The sequence below is a fragment of the Podarcis vaucheri genome, assembly GCF_965113315.1.
Source record: "Podarcis vaucheri genome assembly, chromosome: 3".
NCBI lineage: Eukaryota > Metazoa > Chordata > Lepidosauria > Squamata > Lacertidae > Podarcis > Podarcis vaucheri.
The window spans coordinates 26,762,653-26,780,868 of NC_138761.1; the positions used below are offsets into that span (position 1 = coordinate 26,762,653).

Genomic DNA, 18,216 nt, shown 5'->3' on the forward strand with positions numbered 1-18,216 from the left:
TTGTGGATATTATTCCTGCCCCTCCACACCTCAAAGTGGCTCATCTTGCAACTCTCGGCAGATACTGATGGGACACTAGCTGCAGCAGGTGGAGTCTGTGGCCCCCTATCAATCCCCTTGATTTCCCACCAATTCGCTCCAAGCAAACATCCCACAAATAGACCTCCTTTGTCACTGGAATTCAGGTGAGCCGTTCCCAAGAGTCGGGCGCTATTGATTCAAGTGGGCTTGCAATAATAATCACACGTTACCTCAGCAAGCCGGGAGTGCTTGTGGACGTTCTCTCCTTTCTGTACGCTTGGAGCCAGCTGCTGCAGGACTCCTCGACTGCTGGTGAGTGCACGGGTTAAGCGAGCAAACTTTCCCCAGCCTGAAGGCGATACAAGAAATTGCACATCGGTTATTACAAACAGCCAGATATATTGTGCAAAGCAATTCTAGGAATATCCTGAATCATCCCCATTGTTCTGTCCCATCCGATTTCCTTGAGAAATAAACATTTTCCCTTGCTTTCCAGAAGAGGGACAGTATTTGTCTGTGGTACAAAAATAAATAAATAAATAGCCCTCTGTATACTTGAGATTACATCTGTGAAATCTAGTGGGGCTTAATTCTGAGTAGACCTGCACGGGAGTGGGAATTCTAATCTGAAGTAGCCATGGCAAAAACTGAAGCAGGTCAGCCCTTATCCCAGATTAGATAACACTTCTGGCTCAGCTGTGTCTGTAGCAGCACTGGCTCTGACCACTGACAGATAACCCCTGCAAGAAAGGCAGTTCTCAACAGGAAGGGGGGAAAGGTTACCCATCCCTGCTCTAATACATTTACTCTGCTGTGTTCAATAAGAAGGATTCTCTTTAATGAAGTAACAGTGCGATGTATAGTGGCTCATTAAAAACAACCAATGGAGTAATCAACCAAGCAGTGATTCTGTGTGACTTCTATTCATTTCACTGAAGTGACAGGAAATAACTACTGTATCAGTGTTTGGATGGCATCCAGACCATCACCACTCCTGTCACATTTCATTTCTTATTTGTTCCTCAAGGTTTCTATCCTGGTGATTATATTATATTATATTATATTATATTATATTATATTATATTATATTATATTATATTATATTATATTATATTATATTATATTGATTGGGTCTCTCTTCCTCTCCAACAATAAGCCAAAATTTGCACAACTGCAGCTATGCCCTCCTCTTACCACCTTTCTCCTCCAACAAATGAGACACAGCATGGTGAAAAGTAGAGTTCCAACCCTCGGATTATATTGTGAGTTTGCTGCTTTCCAGGACCATGGATTTGGAAGGATTAACTCATATGTTTATACAAGGCATATGAGAATTCATTGATGAATTCATTGATGTAGGTGAGGCGCAATGTCAATAATTCTGTATAAACTTGGGTTTATAAGGCTTGGGAGGGTATAGCTATCAATGTAGACCTGGTGGCCATATTTACCTCCAGAATCAGAAGAGGTATGCATCTGTATACCAAAACATGAGTATGGAGCATTCTTGGGCGATTGTATCCTACTGGAGGGCTTCCCATGGGCATCTGGAGAGCCACTGTGAGAACAGAATACTTTGGTCTGATCCAGCAGGGTTTTTGTAACATTCTTAATACATGGGAAAGGACATGGGACACATATATCCTAATTAGACTATGGGTCCATCTAGCTCAGGGTTTCCCAAACTTGGGTCTCCATATGTTTTTGGACTACACCCCTCGCTAGCAAGACCAGTGCTCAGGAATGATGATAGCTGTAGTCCAAAAGCAGCTGGAGCTCAGTATTGTCTACAGTGACCGGCAGCGGCTAGCCAGGCTTTTAGGCAAGAGTCTCTCCCAGACACCAGGAGTTAAACCTGAGATGTTCTTCATGCCAAGCAGATGCCTTACCATTGAGCTACAGAAATTGAGTGTGGGTGGGGCTAGGGTCAAGAAGAGGGGAGGCACAAAAGTTCCATGCATCCCAGAACATAGCACTGTTTGCAGCCATGTAGTGAAAGGAATTAGACACAGAGAGAGATTAGGAGTTTACTGTGAATGAATGGTAGCAGATCACAGAGTATGATGTAGACTACATCTTCTCTTTGCATGATTGCACTGGAATAACTCACTTAATATTACAGTCTTATTGCAGGTTTCAATTGTGTGAAAATTGCTCTGTCTGCATGGAGAGGAACTCCCATTAGCAGCTTGCCATGTAGAACATAGTTGTATTTTCAGCTAGCTACAAGGTGATTCCTTGTGTTTTTGCAAAGAGTAATTGGGGGAATGAACAACTGCCATGATACTGTAAGACTTTCTGACACTGAAGGTGCAATCCTGTGCATGTCTACTCAGAAGTAAGTCATTAAGTTCAATGGGACTTGCTTCTAGATCAGCGTGCTTGGGCATGCAACCTAAATGCATGCCTGTGGTGGATAAACTGTATTAACCACTGGTGCTGTCCGCGGTGCTGAACCTAATGGCTTGCTTTATGGGCCTTTGTGTGATGATGAGGCAACAGGCCATATCGTTTTTAATTTGTTCTAGATTCATACAAACAAGCAGCAGCTTTTTGAAAGAGAAGGGGGGCTTTTTGCTCAAATGGCATGGCTTCAAACACAAGACAACACTAGCAATGAGAGCTCCCATTCTAAGAAAAAAACATCGTCTAAGTGCTTTATCTCACTACAGTCCCTGTATAGCACTGCCTGGTTTTAGATAAGAGAAAGGCTGGAATATTATAGAAGAAATAAGAGGATAAGAGTTCTCATCATGCATGTAAAATAGCAAGAATGAAGAGAAGAGAACCGGAGGGAAGGCTAAAATCAGTAACATCTATAATGGAACAAGGACTGAGAATGTCCCCTCGCACCCTAGAATGCAGGAATCCATGTTTACATTCTCTTAATCTTATTACAACACATCACTACAGAAGCCCGAGGAGAGGCATGGCTGTCTCCCATACACAGAAAATAGACAAGGACTGATTATTCTCATTAGTCAGCGAAGGCAAATGAAAGTGCAGCAGACTTAAGACTATAGCACAGAATGCCAATAGCAGGCGAAACAGTTCATTATTTTTAGCAGTGGGGTGACATTAAAGGGAAGAAGAACTTCCAAGGCTGGGGCTACACAAAACCAGGCTCTGTCCACGTGGTACAGCATGAGGATCCAAAGACCTGTGACACTAGATTTTCTGCGGACCTGGTGCTGCGCAATCCTATTCATACTTACTCTGCTCTGAAGTCCCATTCAGTGCAGCAGGACTTACTCCCAAAGAAGTATATGTAGGTTTACAGTTTTAGACTTGCTTTTTTTTTTTCTTCAAACAACAGCTTCCCCCTCCCTTTGGCACATTACAAGCTGCTTTTGAAATGAGGAAATTTCAACATTAGATCATTCTGTGCCATGGGGCAAAGTGAGGAGGCTGTTCAAATACTTTTTGAAAAGTCCAAAATTGTGCAGAGCTAAGTCTATTGTGTGAACCTCAGCATTTCCCTGGATCAGAGCCTGCTAACATACACATTAGTAAAATGCATCCCCAAATCTCACATTCAGAACACTAAACCTCATGCACAAGCAACTGTTTCCAACACCACCTTGACCAGGGCTAATCAATGGGGAAGGGCTTTAGCTTAGTGACAGATCACATGCTTTGCATAGAGAAGGTCCCAGGTTCAAGCCCCGACATCTCCAGACAGGGCCAGAAACCCTGAAGAGATGCTGCCAGTCAGTGTAGACAATACTGAGTTAGATGGACCAATGGTCTGATTTGCTTTAAAGCAGATCCCTATATTCCTCTTGCTAATCTGCTGTTCAGGAGTGTCACCACATTCAGGGCTTTTTGCCCTGAGTGACCAATAAGCACAGGGAGCATCCAGCGGTCAATCAAAGTCTGGTTCATTACGACAGTGAACAGCTCATCCAAGGCATGAGCACGACCGACTGTTACTCAGCACAGACCGCATTCAAGTTAACACAAAACCTTTGGACTAAGATGAATTAATTCTAAACTCAGCTCAGAACATAAGAAGGCCTCTTATACTCAGTCAGACCACTGTCCAGCTAGCACACTTTCTTTATTCAGTCATCCTCAGGTGCTGCACGACCTGAGTGCAACTCCCTTGGCAGCTCCACAGGGGAGAATTGTCAAAACCTGGGCTGACCATTTGCAGGCTTCCTATACTTTAAGAGGACTTCGTGATTCAGCTGAGCCTTGCTTGAGCAACAAGATGCTCCTGATGTGTTCCTGCATCCTTGGATACTCTTGGGGTTTTTTATCCTGTCTCCTGTTTGGTCCTGACCTCCTCTCCAGTCCTGAACACTGGCTGATCCCACAGCAGATGACCGAGGCCCATATCCCAGGCCTGCCATTGTTTGATCCTCAACTTGACAATTGTGCATGGGACAGGAACTGTTATCAGATTGAGGGCCACATTCCCACTTGGGTATTTTTCGGGGAGGGGGCACATCCGGTGGCCTGGGGCAAAAGAGGGCAGAACTTCTGTTTTCTCTCTCTCTCTCTGACACACACACACACACACACACACACACACACACACACTCCATCCAGGCAACCAAAAGGCATTATCAAAGTCTGATGACATATTCCAGCCAAGCAAAAGCAAGATTGTGAAGCAAGGCCGGGGGGGGTGTGGCCTGGAGAGAGGAGGTGTGACTGAGGAGGAAGCAGAACACAGAATGAGTCCTAAGGGCCAGATAGAGGGGCTTGCAGGGCCACATTTAGCCCCCCAGCCTGAGGTTCCTCATGCCTACTATAGTGCCACCACTTGTCCCCTCCCTCAAGGAGCAATGACCTCATGTAAGTGGATGGAAGGAGAAATTAAAAAGGGAAACAGGAAGGCAGATGCAGCATGCAAAGCTGGAGTAAGCCCAGAATCCTTCCCAAAACTTTTATGGAAAAGTCCAGGACTCATTACGACCTACTGTGGGGCACCTAGTTAGGTCAGAAGCGGCATATGCACAAAGCTGGGATTTGCATCAGAGTAAGGACTCTTACATCTCAGTCTCTCTCCCTCTCGTAACCGCTCTGGACATTTTTTTTCAAGAACCTACATTTAATACAGATTCCCATTTGTTTCATTTACAAGGTGATCATAGGCAGCTTTAAAAAGCGAATCAGCTCTGTGATGTGCATCCCAAACATTAGCTGATAATTGAGAAGCTTATGGGGTACAGCAGATCTATAATTTCTTTAAACATTCGCATTTCTAGCATCTGCGCTCGAAATGAACAGCAGCTTCTCCCTGCTGTTTCATCTGTCTCCCCCTATGTCATCTCAAGATAATAGGCCCCTCTTCACTTTCCTGAATTTGTCTGTCCCTAGTCACTAACTAGGCACACATCTGCTTCAGTTACTCACAATCACTTGGGCAAATCAATAGCTAACCTTTTAATAGGAAGCTACTCAATAGTGATGCCAGTTTCTGTCTTTGGTTGCATTAGCAGTGATCACAGCTATGTCACACAAGGAGCCAGAGATCCTAACCTTCCCTAGTTACTTATTGAGTGGATAACTGCTTTTATCTCCTGTCTTGATTTAAATGTAGCTTCATTGAGGCCTATTTTAAAAGATTGCATTTGTATTGATTTATATCATACTTTATCGTTAAACCACTTTGAGAGCTTTGTCTAGGATTTAATTTTGCAATCGATAATAATAAACAACAGTAGCAATCCTGAGAGGTATACATCACACGGAGAAACAGTAGCTTCCTGAAAGCCATCTAAGACAACTTCATAGCTGAGCAGGGATCTGAACTCGAGTTTCCCAAATTCCAAGCACAACAACTCCTCGCTGGGCAGCTTTCTCTAGACTGCTAAAATAAAAAAATATAGAAACCCACCCTTAAAGGGGGTAAAGGGGACCCCTGACCATTAGGTCCAGTCATGACCGACTCTGGGGTTGCAGCGCTCATCTCGCTTTATTGGTCGAGAGAGCTGGCATACAGCTTCCGGGTCATGTGGCCAGCATGACTAAGCTGCTTCTGGCGAACCAGAGCAGTGCACGGAAACGCGGTTTACCTTCCCGCCGGAGCGGTACCTATTTATCCACTTGCACTTTGACGTGTTTTTGAACTGCTAGGTTGGCAGGAGCAGGGACCGAGCAACAGGAGCTCACCCCACCGCGGGGATTCCAACCACCAACCTTCTGATCGGCAAGTCCTAGGCTCTGTGGTTTAACCCACAGCACCACCCATATCCCTGCAGTGTCATAGTCCCTCCCCATTATACTCTTAAGGCTACATTTGCACCACACATTTGAAGGACTGTGATACGATTTTAATTAGTCATGGCTTCCCCCAAAGGATTACGGGAGCTGAAGTTTGTTGAGGTTCCTGAGAATTATTAGGTCAGTCATTCCCTCTTCTCTGGGAACTCTGGGTATTGTAGCTTTGGGAGGAAACTAGGGGTCTCCTAACAACACTCAGCGTTAGAAAGGCTTTTAACAAATACATTGATTTGTAGTTACTTCAGTCTGATTCTTAATCATTCTATGGACAGAGCAAAGAAATCTCTGCAAAATTAGATTACGCTGAATTCTAAAAAAACAGAATACATACAGTGGTACCTTGGTTTACAACCATAATCCGTTCTGGAGGTCCGGTTGGAAACCAAAATAGGTTGTAACCCAAGGCACACTTTCGCCAATGGGGCCTCCCAAAAAAAAAGGGTTGTAATTTAAAAAAAAATAATGGGTTGTAATCCAAAAAAGGGGACATGCACTTCTGGGTTTGACGCGGTTGTAATCCAAAACGGTTGTAATCCAAAACGGCTGCAAACCAAGGTACCACTGTATATATTTTAAATATGCATTTGTGTCCCCCCCCAAAAAAAATAAAGAGCCAAGAACATACCTTTGCACGAATCATCCTCTATTGGCTGCTTGAAAGCTGTTATGTCACTGAACGTGCAAAGAAACAAAACAACTTTGTCCTGTTCATTTCGAATTGGAGCAATTTTCACAAAGAACCAAACAGGAGTCCCTGGGGGAAAAACAACACACACAAAAAACTGGTCAATGACATAAAAGATGTACAGCATGCCAACCATATTGTTTTACGGGGAGACACATTGCTTCAGCAAACAAAGAGAAGGACAAAAGGTTATATGGTGGCAGCAGAACAGCAGAAACAGCTGACTGCAAACATATACCCACTTACCTGGGAATGTGCCCCATTGAATTCAATGGGGCTTACTTCTCCGTAACTTGTACAGCATCAGTGGACAGCATGTGGTCCACAGGTCACATTCACCCTTTGACTACTCTCTGTGAGGCCCACCAAGCCCCAGGGAGCCCCGCACCACACATTTAAATCACTACTATACCACTTTAACAGCCATGGCTTGAATTCAATGGGGCTTACTTCTCCGTAACTTGTACAGCATCAGTGGACAGCATGTGGTCCACAGGTCACATTCACCCTTTGACTACTCTCTGTGAGGCCCACCAAGCCCCAGGGAGCCCCACACCACACATTTAAATCACTACTATACCACTTTAACAGCCATGGCTTCCCCCAAAGAATCCTGGGAGTTGTAGTGTGTTGAGGGTACTGAGCGTTACTGACCCCTACTTCCCTCACAGAGTTACAATTCACAGAGTGGTTTAATAATCAGACTTTCTGCCCAAGAAACTCTGGGAACTGTAGTTCTGGGAGGGGAAGTCTTCTAAGAACTCTCGGCACCCTTAGCCAAGCACAGCTCCCACATTAAATCAGCACAATCTTTGCACAAGAGGAAGGTGTAAGCAGGCTTGGGGAAAACTTGGCATTTGCAAAACTATGCAAAATATTAAGGGGGAAAACCCAAAGTGGGAGTGGAACCCACCCCAAATCCAATGAGGACTGAGCATAGTAAGTAGCTATAGAATGCTCACTGTCAGTGAGAGAGAGGGAATGGGAATCTGGGGGAAATGAGAACGGAGTGGCTGGAATACTGAACAGGAAGCAGTCCGTGCTGCAACTTTTTGTTGCAGTTCCTATCTGTAAATTAGATTTCCAATGATGCAGATATCTTCATTGATATTTGGTTAGTTTGGTTGGTCAGCGGAAGCACATTCCTGTACAACAGCAGTGCAAGGATGTAATAAAAGAAGTAAGCCCCCTCCCTGCCCCCACCTTTTCCCATTGGAATCCTGGCATTCTACTACCTGCAAGAAGTCCAACATTACAGGAGAAGGAATGAGAATTTTGCTTTTGCTTCAAAAGCATGCAAACCTTCTTTGAACGGAGGTCAGAGTAGTTCAAAAGAAAGAAGGATGTTCATCAAGGGAAATAATGGTGCTATCTTGCTCCTTTCAACTCTCTTTTATATAGAGAGAGAGGGGGAGAGAGAATGGATCTGTTTGCAACCAGTCACAAAATGCAGAAATTGAGGTCACTGTTGAAATGCAACTGTTGAGGGGGTCTTTGGGTGCAACGAATACCGTAATCACATAGCCTAGACTGTGTATACCCTCCAAGAAACAAACAGATAGTCTGCATTGACATAATTTATTTTATTTGTTTATTAGAGCATTCATATCCCACCGTTCTAGTGTAAATACACCGCTCAGGGCAGCTGATCCAGATTCCCTTCCCAAGAAAATCATCACAACGTGTATAAATTATGCAGCCTGTCTCACATTACATAACCCTGTCTCTGCTCATTTTAGAGAGGAACGTTGGGAAAACTCACGAAGCCTGGATATAAGGTTTGGAGGGGTCATAAAGTTTGCCTCAGAGTCGAGGTGAGCTTCAAAGCTTTAAGATTTCCCTGTGGCCTCAGAGTTGAAGGCAGTACACTCTACCCCCACCTACCATCAGCCAGGGCAACCAAGGGGACTATGAGGTTCCACTCCTGCATCCCAAGCAAACGTCACAGCAAGATGGAGACCAACTTCCACCAGCCAAAGAAGGAGCAGCTGCAGGGAGACCACTTCCCTCTTCTCTTTGACCAGAAGAACGCTCTGCTCTGACCGACAGTTGCCCTGGGACTGCAGATGTAAGAAGCAAGGGCATTCTGGCCCCATCCATCATTCAAAGGAACAAGGGCCATCAATTGCTATTCAGGCAAGGACATCAGCAAGGGGAGATCGGCATGGATAAAAATGTCTCCTCACAGAATCATAGCTCAGCAGTTTGTTCTGGCCTTAAAAACAGACTTCCCTTTTCCCTCCAGTGCCCTTCTCCTTGGCATTAGCCACTTTGGGAGACAGAAATCGTTTGAAAAGCAAGATTATTATTATTTTTAAAGCAAATAAATATGTAGGGCCAGCTTTGGGGTTTTTCCAAAGGCTGTAGCTGCTGTGGAATGTGGTGGCTAAATTGCTCATGGGAGCTGTTATGTACTGAGTTAAATAGGATTCAGAATGCAGCAGTCTGATTGGTCCACAGGAGCCACCCAATCCAGCTCCAGGTGGAAGTGAATTTGCAACCTGATTGGCCTACAGAAGAATCCTGGAATTAGCCAATTACGTGGGGCCCATTGTGTAAATAATGTATATATAGCAGACATACTGGGGGAACTTCCATTCCTCCTCACCACTATGAGCTGAATAAAGAGCATGAAATCCACTCTCGACTCTGAGTATATTTCAGGTGCGAATTACCACAGGCGCATAAGACCCTGAAGGATTTATGGTGTCTGCCAATCAGCTACTGGGCCAAAGTCAAGGGGCTGACATATAAGGCCCATACAGTCGTATCTCAGAAGTCGAACAGAATCAGTTCCAGTGGTCCGTTTGACTTCCAAAGCGCAGCTTCTGATTGGCTGCAGGAAGCTCCTGCAGCCAATCAGAAGCCGCAGAAGCCCTGTCAGACATTCGGCTTCCGAAAGACCATTTGAAAAGCAGAACACTCACTAACGGTTTTTGATCATTCGGGAGCCGAAACGTTCGACTCCCAAGGCGTTTGGGAGCCGAGGTACGACTGTATAACTAACATATAAGGCCCTATGCAGCTCAGGGCTGAGTTACATGAGAGACCGCCTTATCTTTTACATACAGAGTATATTACTGCCGTCGGCAGGAGAGTTCCAAGGATCTCAGAAGCTCACTCCACTGAACTTGGAGCAGGGCTTTTTAGTGTGGCTGCCCCCATCCTGTGGAACAGTGTTCCTGTTGAAATATACAGTAAGAGGTGCCCACTATCTGCACTTTCTGGGAACAAATGAAGACTGCTTTATTCCAACTGGCTTCCCCAGCTGGGTCTTTACTTCTTGTTAGGGTTATCGCCTTGTTTTAAATATACTTGTTGTTTTTAACCCTTTACAATTATCTTATATGCAACAAGCCTTGAGACAGTGGCTTAGAAGGCAGGCTATCAGCCGGTATTAATAATTACAATATAAAAATAAAATAATTCTATGACTTGGCTTAACACCTGAGCAACGGATGAATTCCTGGCTTGTTCACACACCTCAAACCACCTCCCACCATCCACCTGCCCTGCTTCCCCAAGCCTGGATAGCTCAGTTGGCTAGAGCATGATGCTGATAATGCCAAGGTTGCAGGTTTGATCCCTGTGTGGGGCAGCTGCATATTCCTACATTGCAGGGGGTTGGACCTAGATCGTCCTCAGGGTCCCTTCTAAAAGCCTCCCTCCTTCCCTCCCTCCCTCCCTCCCTTTAAATCACATTTACTTGGGAATAAGTCCCACTGAATTCAGTGTGGCTTACTTCTGAGTAGACACGTATAGGTTTGCACTAAATGCTACCCCAGCCGGATATACCAGCTGCACATCAGGCCTGCTACGAAAGCTGGGCATATGTCACCTCTCCTTTAATTACTGGGTATGGCAAATCAGACGGCTGAGTTTTGGTTACATAATAGTTACAGCTGACCTTTGAAACTCCCTCAATCAATATTACACTATTCATTTTTAATGCTGCTGCTGTACATGATGCAGGAAGCTGTGCATTCTGCCCAGGATTCATTAGTGAGCAAGTCAAGTGTCTGCGATTGGGGTGGGTTAGGCAGGCCATGCGGGTGAAAAGGAAGTTTTTAGATACATAAGCCAAGTGAAATCTCTTGCATCTGACCGACTGCTTTTAAGATTAATGCACCGGAAATTCAGCGAGGTACTAACTGCTCCATCCTAGCAAGCAGAACGCATAGTGAGAAGCAGGGGGGTTGGGGGTTGGGCTGGCCCTTCACAGCTTCCCGGGAGGAAAGCATAGTGTGGTTATGCTGATAGACCCAGCAAAGCCATTTCCAGCGTCTTAAAAGGCTTCTTCCTTCACGCTTGTCTACCACCGAACCCATCCGTGGGCTGGCTGAGAAGAGGGTCAATAGGTTAGAACGCTACATGTTAAGATGAAGAAATCCTATTTCATTCCCCCGAGGAAGAATCAGAAAGGGCTGAGGTTACTCTGTTGAACTAGAAATATCTGAAAAGTGGTTAAAGAAGAAAAATAAGTCTTCAGCCCAACAGCTCTTTTGAAATGATGTGTCGGTTGGTTGTCTCTTTAGTTTTTAAATGAGTCCTGGGGGTGTGGGTAGGTGGGGTGCAATAGATTTAAACTAACACCAACAGGACTTGTGGGGAATCATAGAACTGCAGAGTTGGAAGGGACCCCAAGGGTCATCTAGTCCAGCCCCCTGCAATGCAGGAATATGTAGCTGTCCCGTGTGGGGATCGAACCTGCAACCTTGGCGTTATCATAATAAATAATAATAAATTTTTGTTTATACCCCACCCTTCCTGGTTCAAAAACCAGGCTCAGGGTGGCTAACAACAAATTTAAAACACTTAAAAACCCTTAACTATAAAAGAAGCATAAAATACAGTATAAAAACATGAATAACAATAAAAATAAAAAAATCAATTAGATAATCCCCAGGGCTAGTTGGCTGAATTGGTCCTACTTGGGCCAGCGAGGAGGCCAGGGGAGAGTTAGCTGTGGGGTCTCAGAGCAGGTGATCTTCATAAAAGGGGAGGCAGAGGGAAGAGAAAGGAAATAAAAGATTGGGCTGAATTCAAATTAAAGGCCAGGCGGAATAGCTCTGTCTCACAGGCCCGACGGAAGGAGGTTAAATCCTGAAGGGCCCTAGTTTCATGGGACAGAGCATTCTGCCAGGTTGGAGCCATCACTGAAAAGGCCCTGGCCCTGGTGGAGGATAGTCTGACTTCCTTAGGGCCCGGGACCTCTAAACTATGGTTAGAGCACAATGGTTAGAGCACTATGCTCTAACCAACTGAGCTATCCAGGCCCACAGCAAAGTGGCAGAGCATCTGCTTTTCCTGCAGGAGGTTACAGGTTAAATCCCTGGCACCTCCAGGTAGGCCTGAAACCTCAGGTGAGGTGTACATCCCTGTACGGAACAAAATGAGTCCAATGAATCTGAGTGTTTCTCCCGGTGCTCTTATCCTTTCCTGCAGATTAGCGCTGGCCACTTTGTGCTGCAAAACTGCCCCGAGCAGAATCCTGTCTCAGAAGGAGCAGTACTTCAGGCTGTACTATAATAGGCAGGAAGGGAACAAGCTGAACATGAATAAAAGATGACAAGCGAGGCAACGATCGGGTAGGGAGGCATTATTCGGTCCTTGTAAGAGCACGCCGAGTCTCTGAAAACAGACAAGCAACCAGATTGCCAACACTAAGGCTTGCAGTCAAGAAGGACACAAGAAGAACCTTGCTAGATCGGACCAGTGGCCCATCTAGCCCATTATTCTGTTCTCACAGTGGCCAACTAGATGCCCATGGGAAAGCTGTGAGCAGAACTTGAGGGCAATGGCACCCTTCCTACTTGCAGTTCCCAGTACTGTAACTGGCATTCAAAGGCATAATGTCTCTTGACCGTGGAGCCAGAGGATAACAATCATTGCTAGTAGCCATTGATAGCACTGTCCTCCATGAATCTGTCTAATCCTCTTCTAAAGCCATCCAAGTTGGTGGCCATCAGCGCCTCCTCAGGGAGGAAGCTAGAAAATCCAAATAAAATTAATGTCCCGTGTCCTTCAGATGATAATGATGATGATGATTCCTTCGGAGGCTAAGCGAAGGGCCTTTACCTGTGCCCGTCTCAACTGTTTTCCTACAGCAGTTCTCTCGGGTCGTTATTCCAGAGTTCCCATCGCAAATAGAACATGCACCTGTAATGACACGTCCCTGGAGACTATGGAACATGTAATGCTCTTCTGTCCCAACTGGACAGATGAAAGATCTCGGTTTTTAACTCCCCTCGTGAACAAGTTCCATCTCCCAATCCAGCCTTGGATAGTGTCCCTCTTTTTGCAGGATTCTGATTGCTGGATTACCGAGATGACAGCTAACTTCCTGCTTAGTGTGATGAAGAGGAAAGCGGCACTAACTTCTTCCTTAACACCACAGCTGCAGTCGACACGCCGCACAATCGAACGAAATTCCAAGTAGCCTTATTGTACAAGGACAATCGAGTTAGGACAAATCTGAGGAGCTGAAGGACCCTTTAACAGTCCTCCTCCAGCCTCAGCAGTTTTGTTTTTTTTTTTTTTCTTTCTCTAAGTAATCGCCCAGGACGATATCTACCTTTACCTCCCCACCCCCATTTTATGTTGTTATTTTAATGTATATCATGCTATGGCCACATGGCTAATGCAATATATAAATAAATACTGAAATGATGATGATTTTAATTTATTACCTCCCTCTTCACCCTAAGGTCCCGGTGTGGGCTACGACTTAAAACAGAAAGGGGTCAAACTATCACAAGAGGGCATGAAATTTTGGGAGGTTGAATAGTTACAACGGAGTGGTCTCGGTGGTGGGGTGCCCATTTCTATTCTTATTTATTTATGATTATTACTTTGTCAAAATAAAAGAATAAGAATAATAAAAGGAAGGGGGGAAGGGGGGAATAATGCAATCACAAAAAATGGGATGTGTTTCAGGTATCAAAGGCCAGGATAAATTTGGGATTAGGCTTTTAAATCTGTGTTTTGGAGAATGCTGGGATTCTGCGGCACAATATCAGGATTTCTTCAAAAAGAAGGTCACTAATGGCAGAAAGACAGCTTGTCTACCAGGCTTAATACCCATCCCTTAAAACAGGGGTTGGGAATCTGCAACCCTCCAGATCAGCCTCAGGCCAGAGGTCAAGCATGATGGGAGTTGTAGTCCAGCAATGGAGGTAAAAGACCAGCACATATTGCCTGGGGCTGATGAGAGTTGTATTCCAACAATGTCTGCAACTGAGGACACCAGAAGAAGAAGAAGAAGAGTTTGGATTTGATATCCCGCCTTTCACTCCCCTTCAGGAGTCTCAAAGCGGCTAACATTCTCCTTTCCCTTCCTCCCCCACAACAAACACCCTGTGAGGTGAGTGGGGCTGAGAGACTTCAAAGAAGTGTGACTGGCCCAAGGTCACCCAGCAGCTGCATGTGGAGGAGCGGAGACGCGAACCCGGTTACCCAGATTACGTGACTACCGCTCTTAACCACTACACCACACTGGCTCTCCAGGTTGAGGATGGCTGCTGTAAATAGTCAGGTATCCAAACTCTGTAAAAAGATTGTTTACTTACACTCACTGATGCTTCCAGTTACAATTTATGATTGGCAACCCTGTTACTGTATCCCAAGTAAAGGTATAATTCTCATCACTCACTCCTCCTGAAAACTTGTTAGTGCCAAGGAAAAGGCAGGGGGGGAATAGTGCTCCCAGTGCCATTCCTGCAGCAGCGATGATGTCTTGTTAAACCACATCTCATGATCTGCTCTCCTGCCTGCATTTCTGGTTTCAACGTGGCCCTGTTGAAAGGTGAGTGAAAAAACTGACTTACTGTTCTTCTTGTACATCAAGATTTCAAAGGAGTTCATCTCGTAGTTCTCAAACGTCTGTCGAACTTTATCTATGGTGTCTTTGTCAGTCAGCTCTCCGTACATAAAACTGCAGGGAAAGTGGAAAGACGTTCAGAGTAAGATAGAAGGCAGTCACAGGCAAGGCATATTGACACAACAAGACATTTACAAAAATGTATTAATGGTTATTAGGGTAATCTCAGTAGGATTTGCATACCTAGCCCCTGGGGCTTGTTTGTTGACACTAACTATTCCCATGAAGAAGAGACTTTTGTTTGAAACATGTAGGCATTTGGACATTTTTTTAAAAAAAAAAATCAGCTTACTATGTGTCAGGCTTCGGGAGAATGGCTTCCTCCCTCCCTTTGGCCATGGATAAGCAGAACAAAGCAAAAATTGTCTCCTACCATTTAAAGAGATTTTAATGATCCCAGCTCAAGAACAAAGAATCCATCTCGGAGTAAAGGTCTCCCAATTAAGGTTTCCACCCACTTCCCCCTTAGTCACTTCTGCCGCTTGCAACCTGATCTCGCAACCACCATGCCTTCTGTGCAGCTACCCTATCTAATCTCCTTGACCTTGGACTGGACAGCTGGACACTTTCCAGTGAACCAGTCTGTTAACACTCTCTCTCTCTCTCTCTCTCTCTCTCTCTCTCTGTTCTTCTTATCCTAGCTGTTCACCCCCCAGTTCCTCCAAACTTTTGGCTTCTGAACTATGTCCCTCTGCTAACCGCAGTTCCAAATCTATACTGTCCCACTGCTCCTGGGAAGATTCAGAATCCTGATCAGGAACAGGGAGAGGGGGAAGCTCCCACCATTCCTCATCTGTGCAGCCCTCCCCAGCACGGTCCCCAACACTATATTCTCTTCTTTTTGTTGCGCCATTTCTCTCTCCCTCTGTACGTGTGTGTGTGTGTGTGTGTGTGTGTGTGTGTGTGTGTACCTGCACATTTTAAACATTTTTCTTCTCAGAAAACCAGGGAAAGGCTATCAATGGCTACGAGCCATGACGACTATGTTCTGCCTAGTCATTGGCAGTAGCCATGTTCCTGTGCTGGAAACCACAGGATGTAAGAGTGCACGGGTTCTGCTTAAGGATGTTCCATAGGCATCTGGTTGGCCACTGTGAGATCCGGATCCTGGACTAGATGAGCCATTGGTCTAGATGGCTTTTCCTATGTTATTAACCTTGGGAATTGTAGTTTTCAGACAGGAGCCAGTCTTGTTCCTAGATGGCCAGTTTGTCGGCCATTCATCCCAAATTGTTTGCACACACAAAATGCCAGCATGACAATGTTTCAAACTACCTTAGAGCATGAAGAGTCATGACTTGAAGGCCACCAATGTAGTAAGCGAAATTTTGGACTTTGACAAGGGAAACCTGAGTGCAGTTTCCAGTTTAGTTATCTAGGCAGCAAGGCCTCTCAAACTAACGTACCCACAAGATTGCTGGGAGTACAAAATGGAATTTTTTTTATTTTCTGGCTAAGCACAGTGGTAGCTTGGGATGCGAACGGGATCCGTTCCAGAGCCCCGTTTGCATCCTGAAGCGAACACAACCCGCATCCGTGCGTCTGCGCATACACGGGTCTCATTTCGCTGCTTCCACACATGCGCATGACATCATTTTGACCGTCTGTGCATGCACGTGTGGTGAAACCCAGAAGTAACGTGCTCCATTACTTCTGGGTCGCCGCGGAGAGCAACCAGAAAATACTTAACTTGAAGCACATTTATCCCGAGATATGACTGTGCCTTAAAAGAAGGAGAGCCTACAGAAGTGCCACAACCATTTTGATCTTGCTGGTTTCATGTTTGGTATCCTTCCTGTATGGTTTACTGGTGCCAAACATGATGAACCTGCACATTATCTAACACTCTCAGAGGGATGAGGAACCTGGGGGCCTCCAGAAGCTGTTAAACTACAACTCCCATCACCCCTGGCTTTTGGCCATGCTAGCTGGGGTGGCCGGGAGATGGAGCCCAGCAACATTTAAAGGTCTACAGGTTCCTCTTCCTTACCCTAAAAGCTCCCTCCTGAATAAGTCCTGCTCTCTCAGCCACAAAATGCAGCTGTGGTTTCTACAGCCTGGGGAAGATTAAACTGAACAGTGAGCTGATCAGATTGTTTTCATTCAACCCGAGCAAGAACAAAGCAACATTTGCAAGTTACCGAACGGAAAGCAAATCTGCCCTGAAATACCTGCAGGTGCTGCTTTTTTGCATAACTTCTGCTCTGTGGTATCCCGAGAGCTTGCAAAATCCATCATTGCTGTACACAATGGGCCAATCCACTATCTGGGCATTGCCCAGGACAAAATTGGTATCTGCTTGAAAAAGAAGACATTTACAGTATTAAATAAAATAGCTGCATGGCACAGTAATGGGTTAGACCACAGACTCCCACCCCACATACATGTGCGCGCATGCATGCACACACACTCACTCTGGGGGCAAAGCAGTTCCAAGCTCTTTGAGGCTCTTCCTTACTCCATTCAAGGAGCAGATTGACACCCAGCTCAGGAATGCTCTAGCTCCCAATGCTCTCCCCCCCCAAATCGACAAAAGTATATTTTAAATTTCCCTCCCCAAACTCAAACTATCCAATCGAAGTCAGCAGATATTCACCCTTGTGAATAATAATAATAATTTTTATTTATTTATACGCCACCCTTCCCAGTTCATAAAACTGGGCTCAGGGCGGTTAAGAACAAATTTAAAACACTTAATTGTGATACAATAAAAAACAGCATAAAATACAGTATAAAAACATGAATAACAATAAATTCAAAGTTCAAAAATCAATTTAGGGGAAACTCCACCCAATAAACATTAGATGGTCACCAGGGCTAGCTGGCTAAATTAGTCCTATTTGGACCAGCAAAGAGGCCAGGGGAGAATTAGCTGTGGGGTCCCAGAGCGGGTAGACCCCACCCCCACCCACCTTCCCCCCTCCACCCCTTCCCCCCCCCCCCCAATGTCTCAACAAATGAAACTGATTTGTAAAAATGTTATGTGGAAAAAATACGAGAGACATTACACATACTTCTGTAAAACAAGAAAATCTTTAATAAAAGGGGAGGGAAGGGGAGGGGAGGGAGGGGAATAAAAGATCAGGCTAAATTCAAATTGAAAGCCAGGCAGAATAGCTCTATCTTACAGACCCTGCAGAAGGAGGTTAAATCCTGCAGGGCCCTGGTCTCATGGGACAGAGCATTCCTGAATGGACTCGCAGCTTTTAGGTCTATGTTCTTATAGTTCCCATATCTGCACAAGCCTGTGCAGGGCAGTTCACCAACAGTAGAAGACTGCCTCAGTGTTTGACCCCTCATTCGCTGGCTGCTGTTGTGCCCTATCTTCCAGACACTGTCAATTCATTTCACTTTTAATTTGTATGCAACCTTTCTGCATTATTATATACAAGGTGGT

The 18,216-nt window shown here is 45.1% G+C and overlaps 1 protein-coding gene and 1 long non-coding RNA gene across 5 annotated transcripts in view; both read right to left on the reverse strand.

Moving 5' to 3' along the window:
* The window catches only part of LOC309529766, a 589,156-nt gene that overhangs the window by 492,339 nt on the left and 78,601 nt on the right, over positions 1–18,216 (reverse strand). The window lies entirely within an intron of this gene.
* Positions 1–18,216, reverse strand: part of KCNH1 (potassium voltage-gated channel subfamily H member 1) — a 233,148-nt gene that overhangs the window by 184,917 nt on the left and 30,015 nt on the right. For 2 of the 4 annotated variants that reach the window (XM_082217421.1, XM_082217420.1), the window contains exons 2-5: positions 16,991–17,114; positions 14,767–14,873; positions 6,881–7,009; positions 252–370 (exon numbers count right to left, since the gene is read on the reverse strand). In XM_082217421.1, coding sequence (XP_082073547.1) covers positions 252–370; positions 6,881–7,009; positions 14,767–14,873; positions 16,991–17,114 — 479 coding nt within the window. Of the gene's footprint in view, positions 1–251; positions 371–6,880; positions 7,010–14,766; positions 14,874–16,990; positions 17,118–18,216 lie in introns of all 4 variants that reach the window. The other 2 variants (XM_082217419.1, XM_082217418.1) reach the window with 1 other exon arrangement.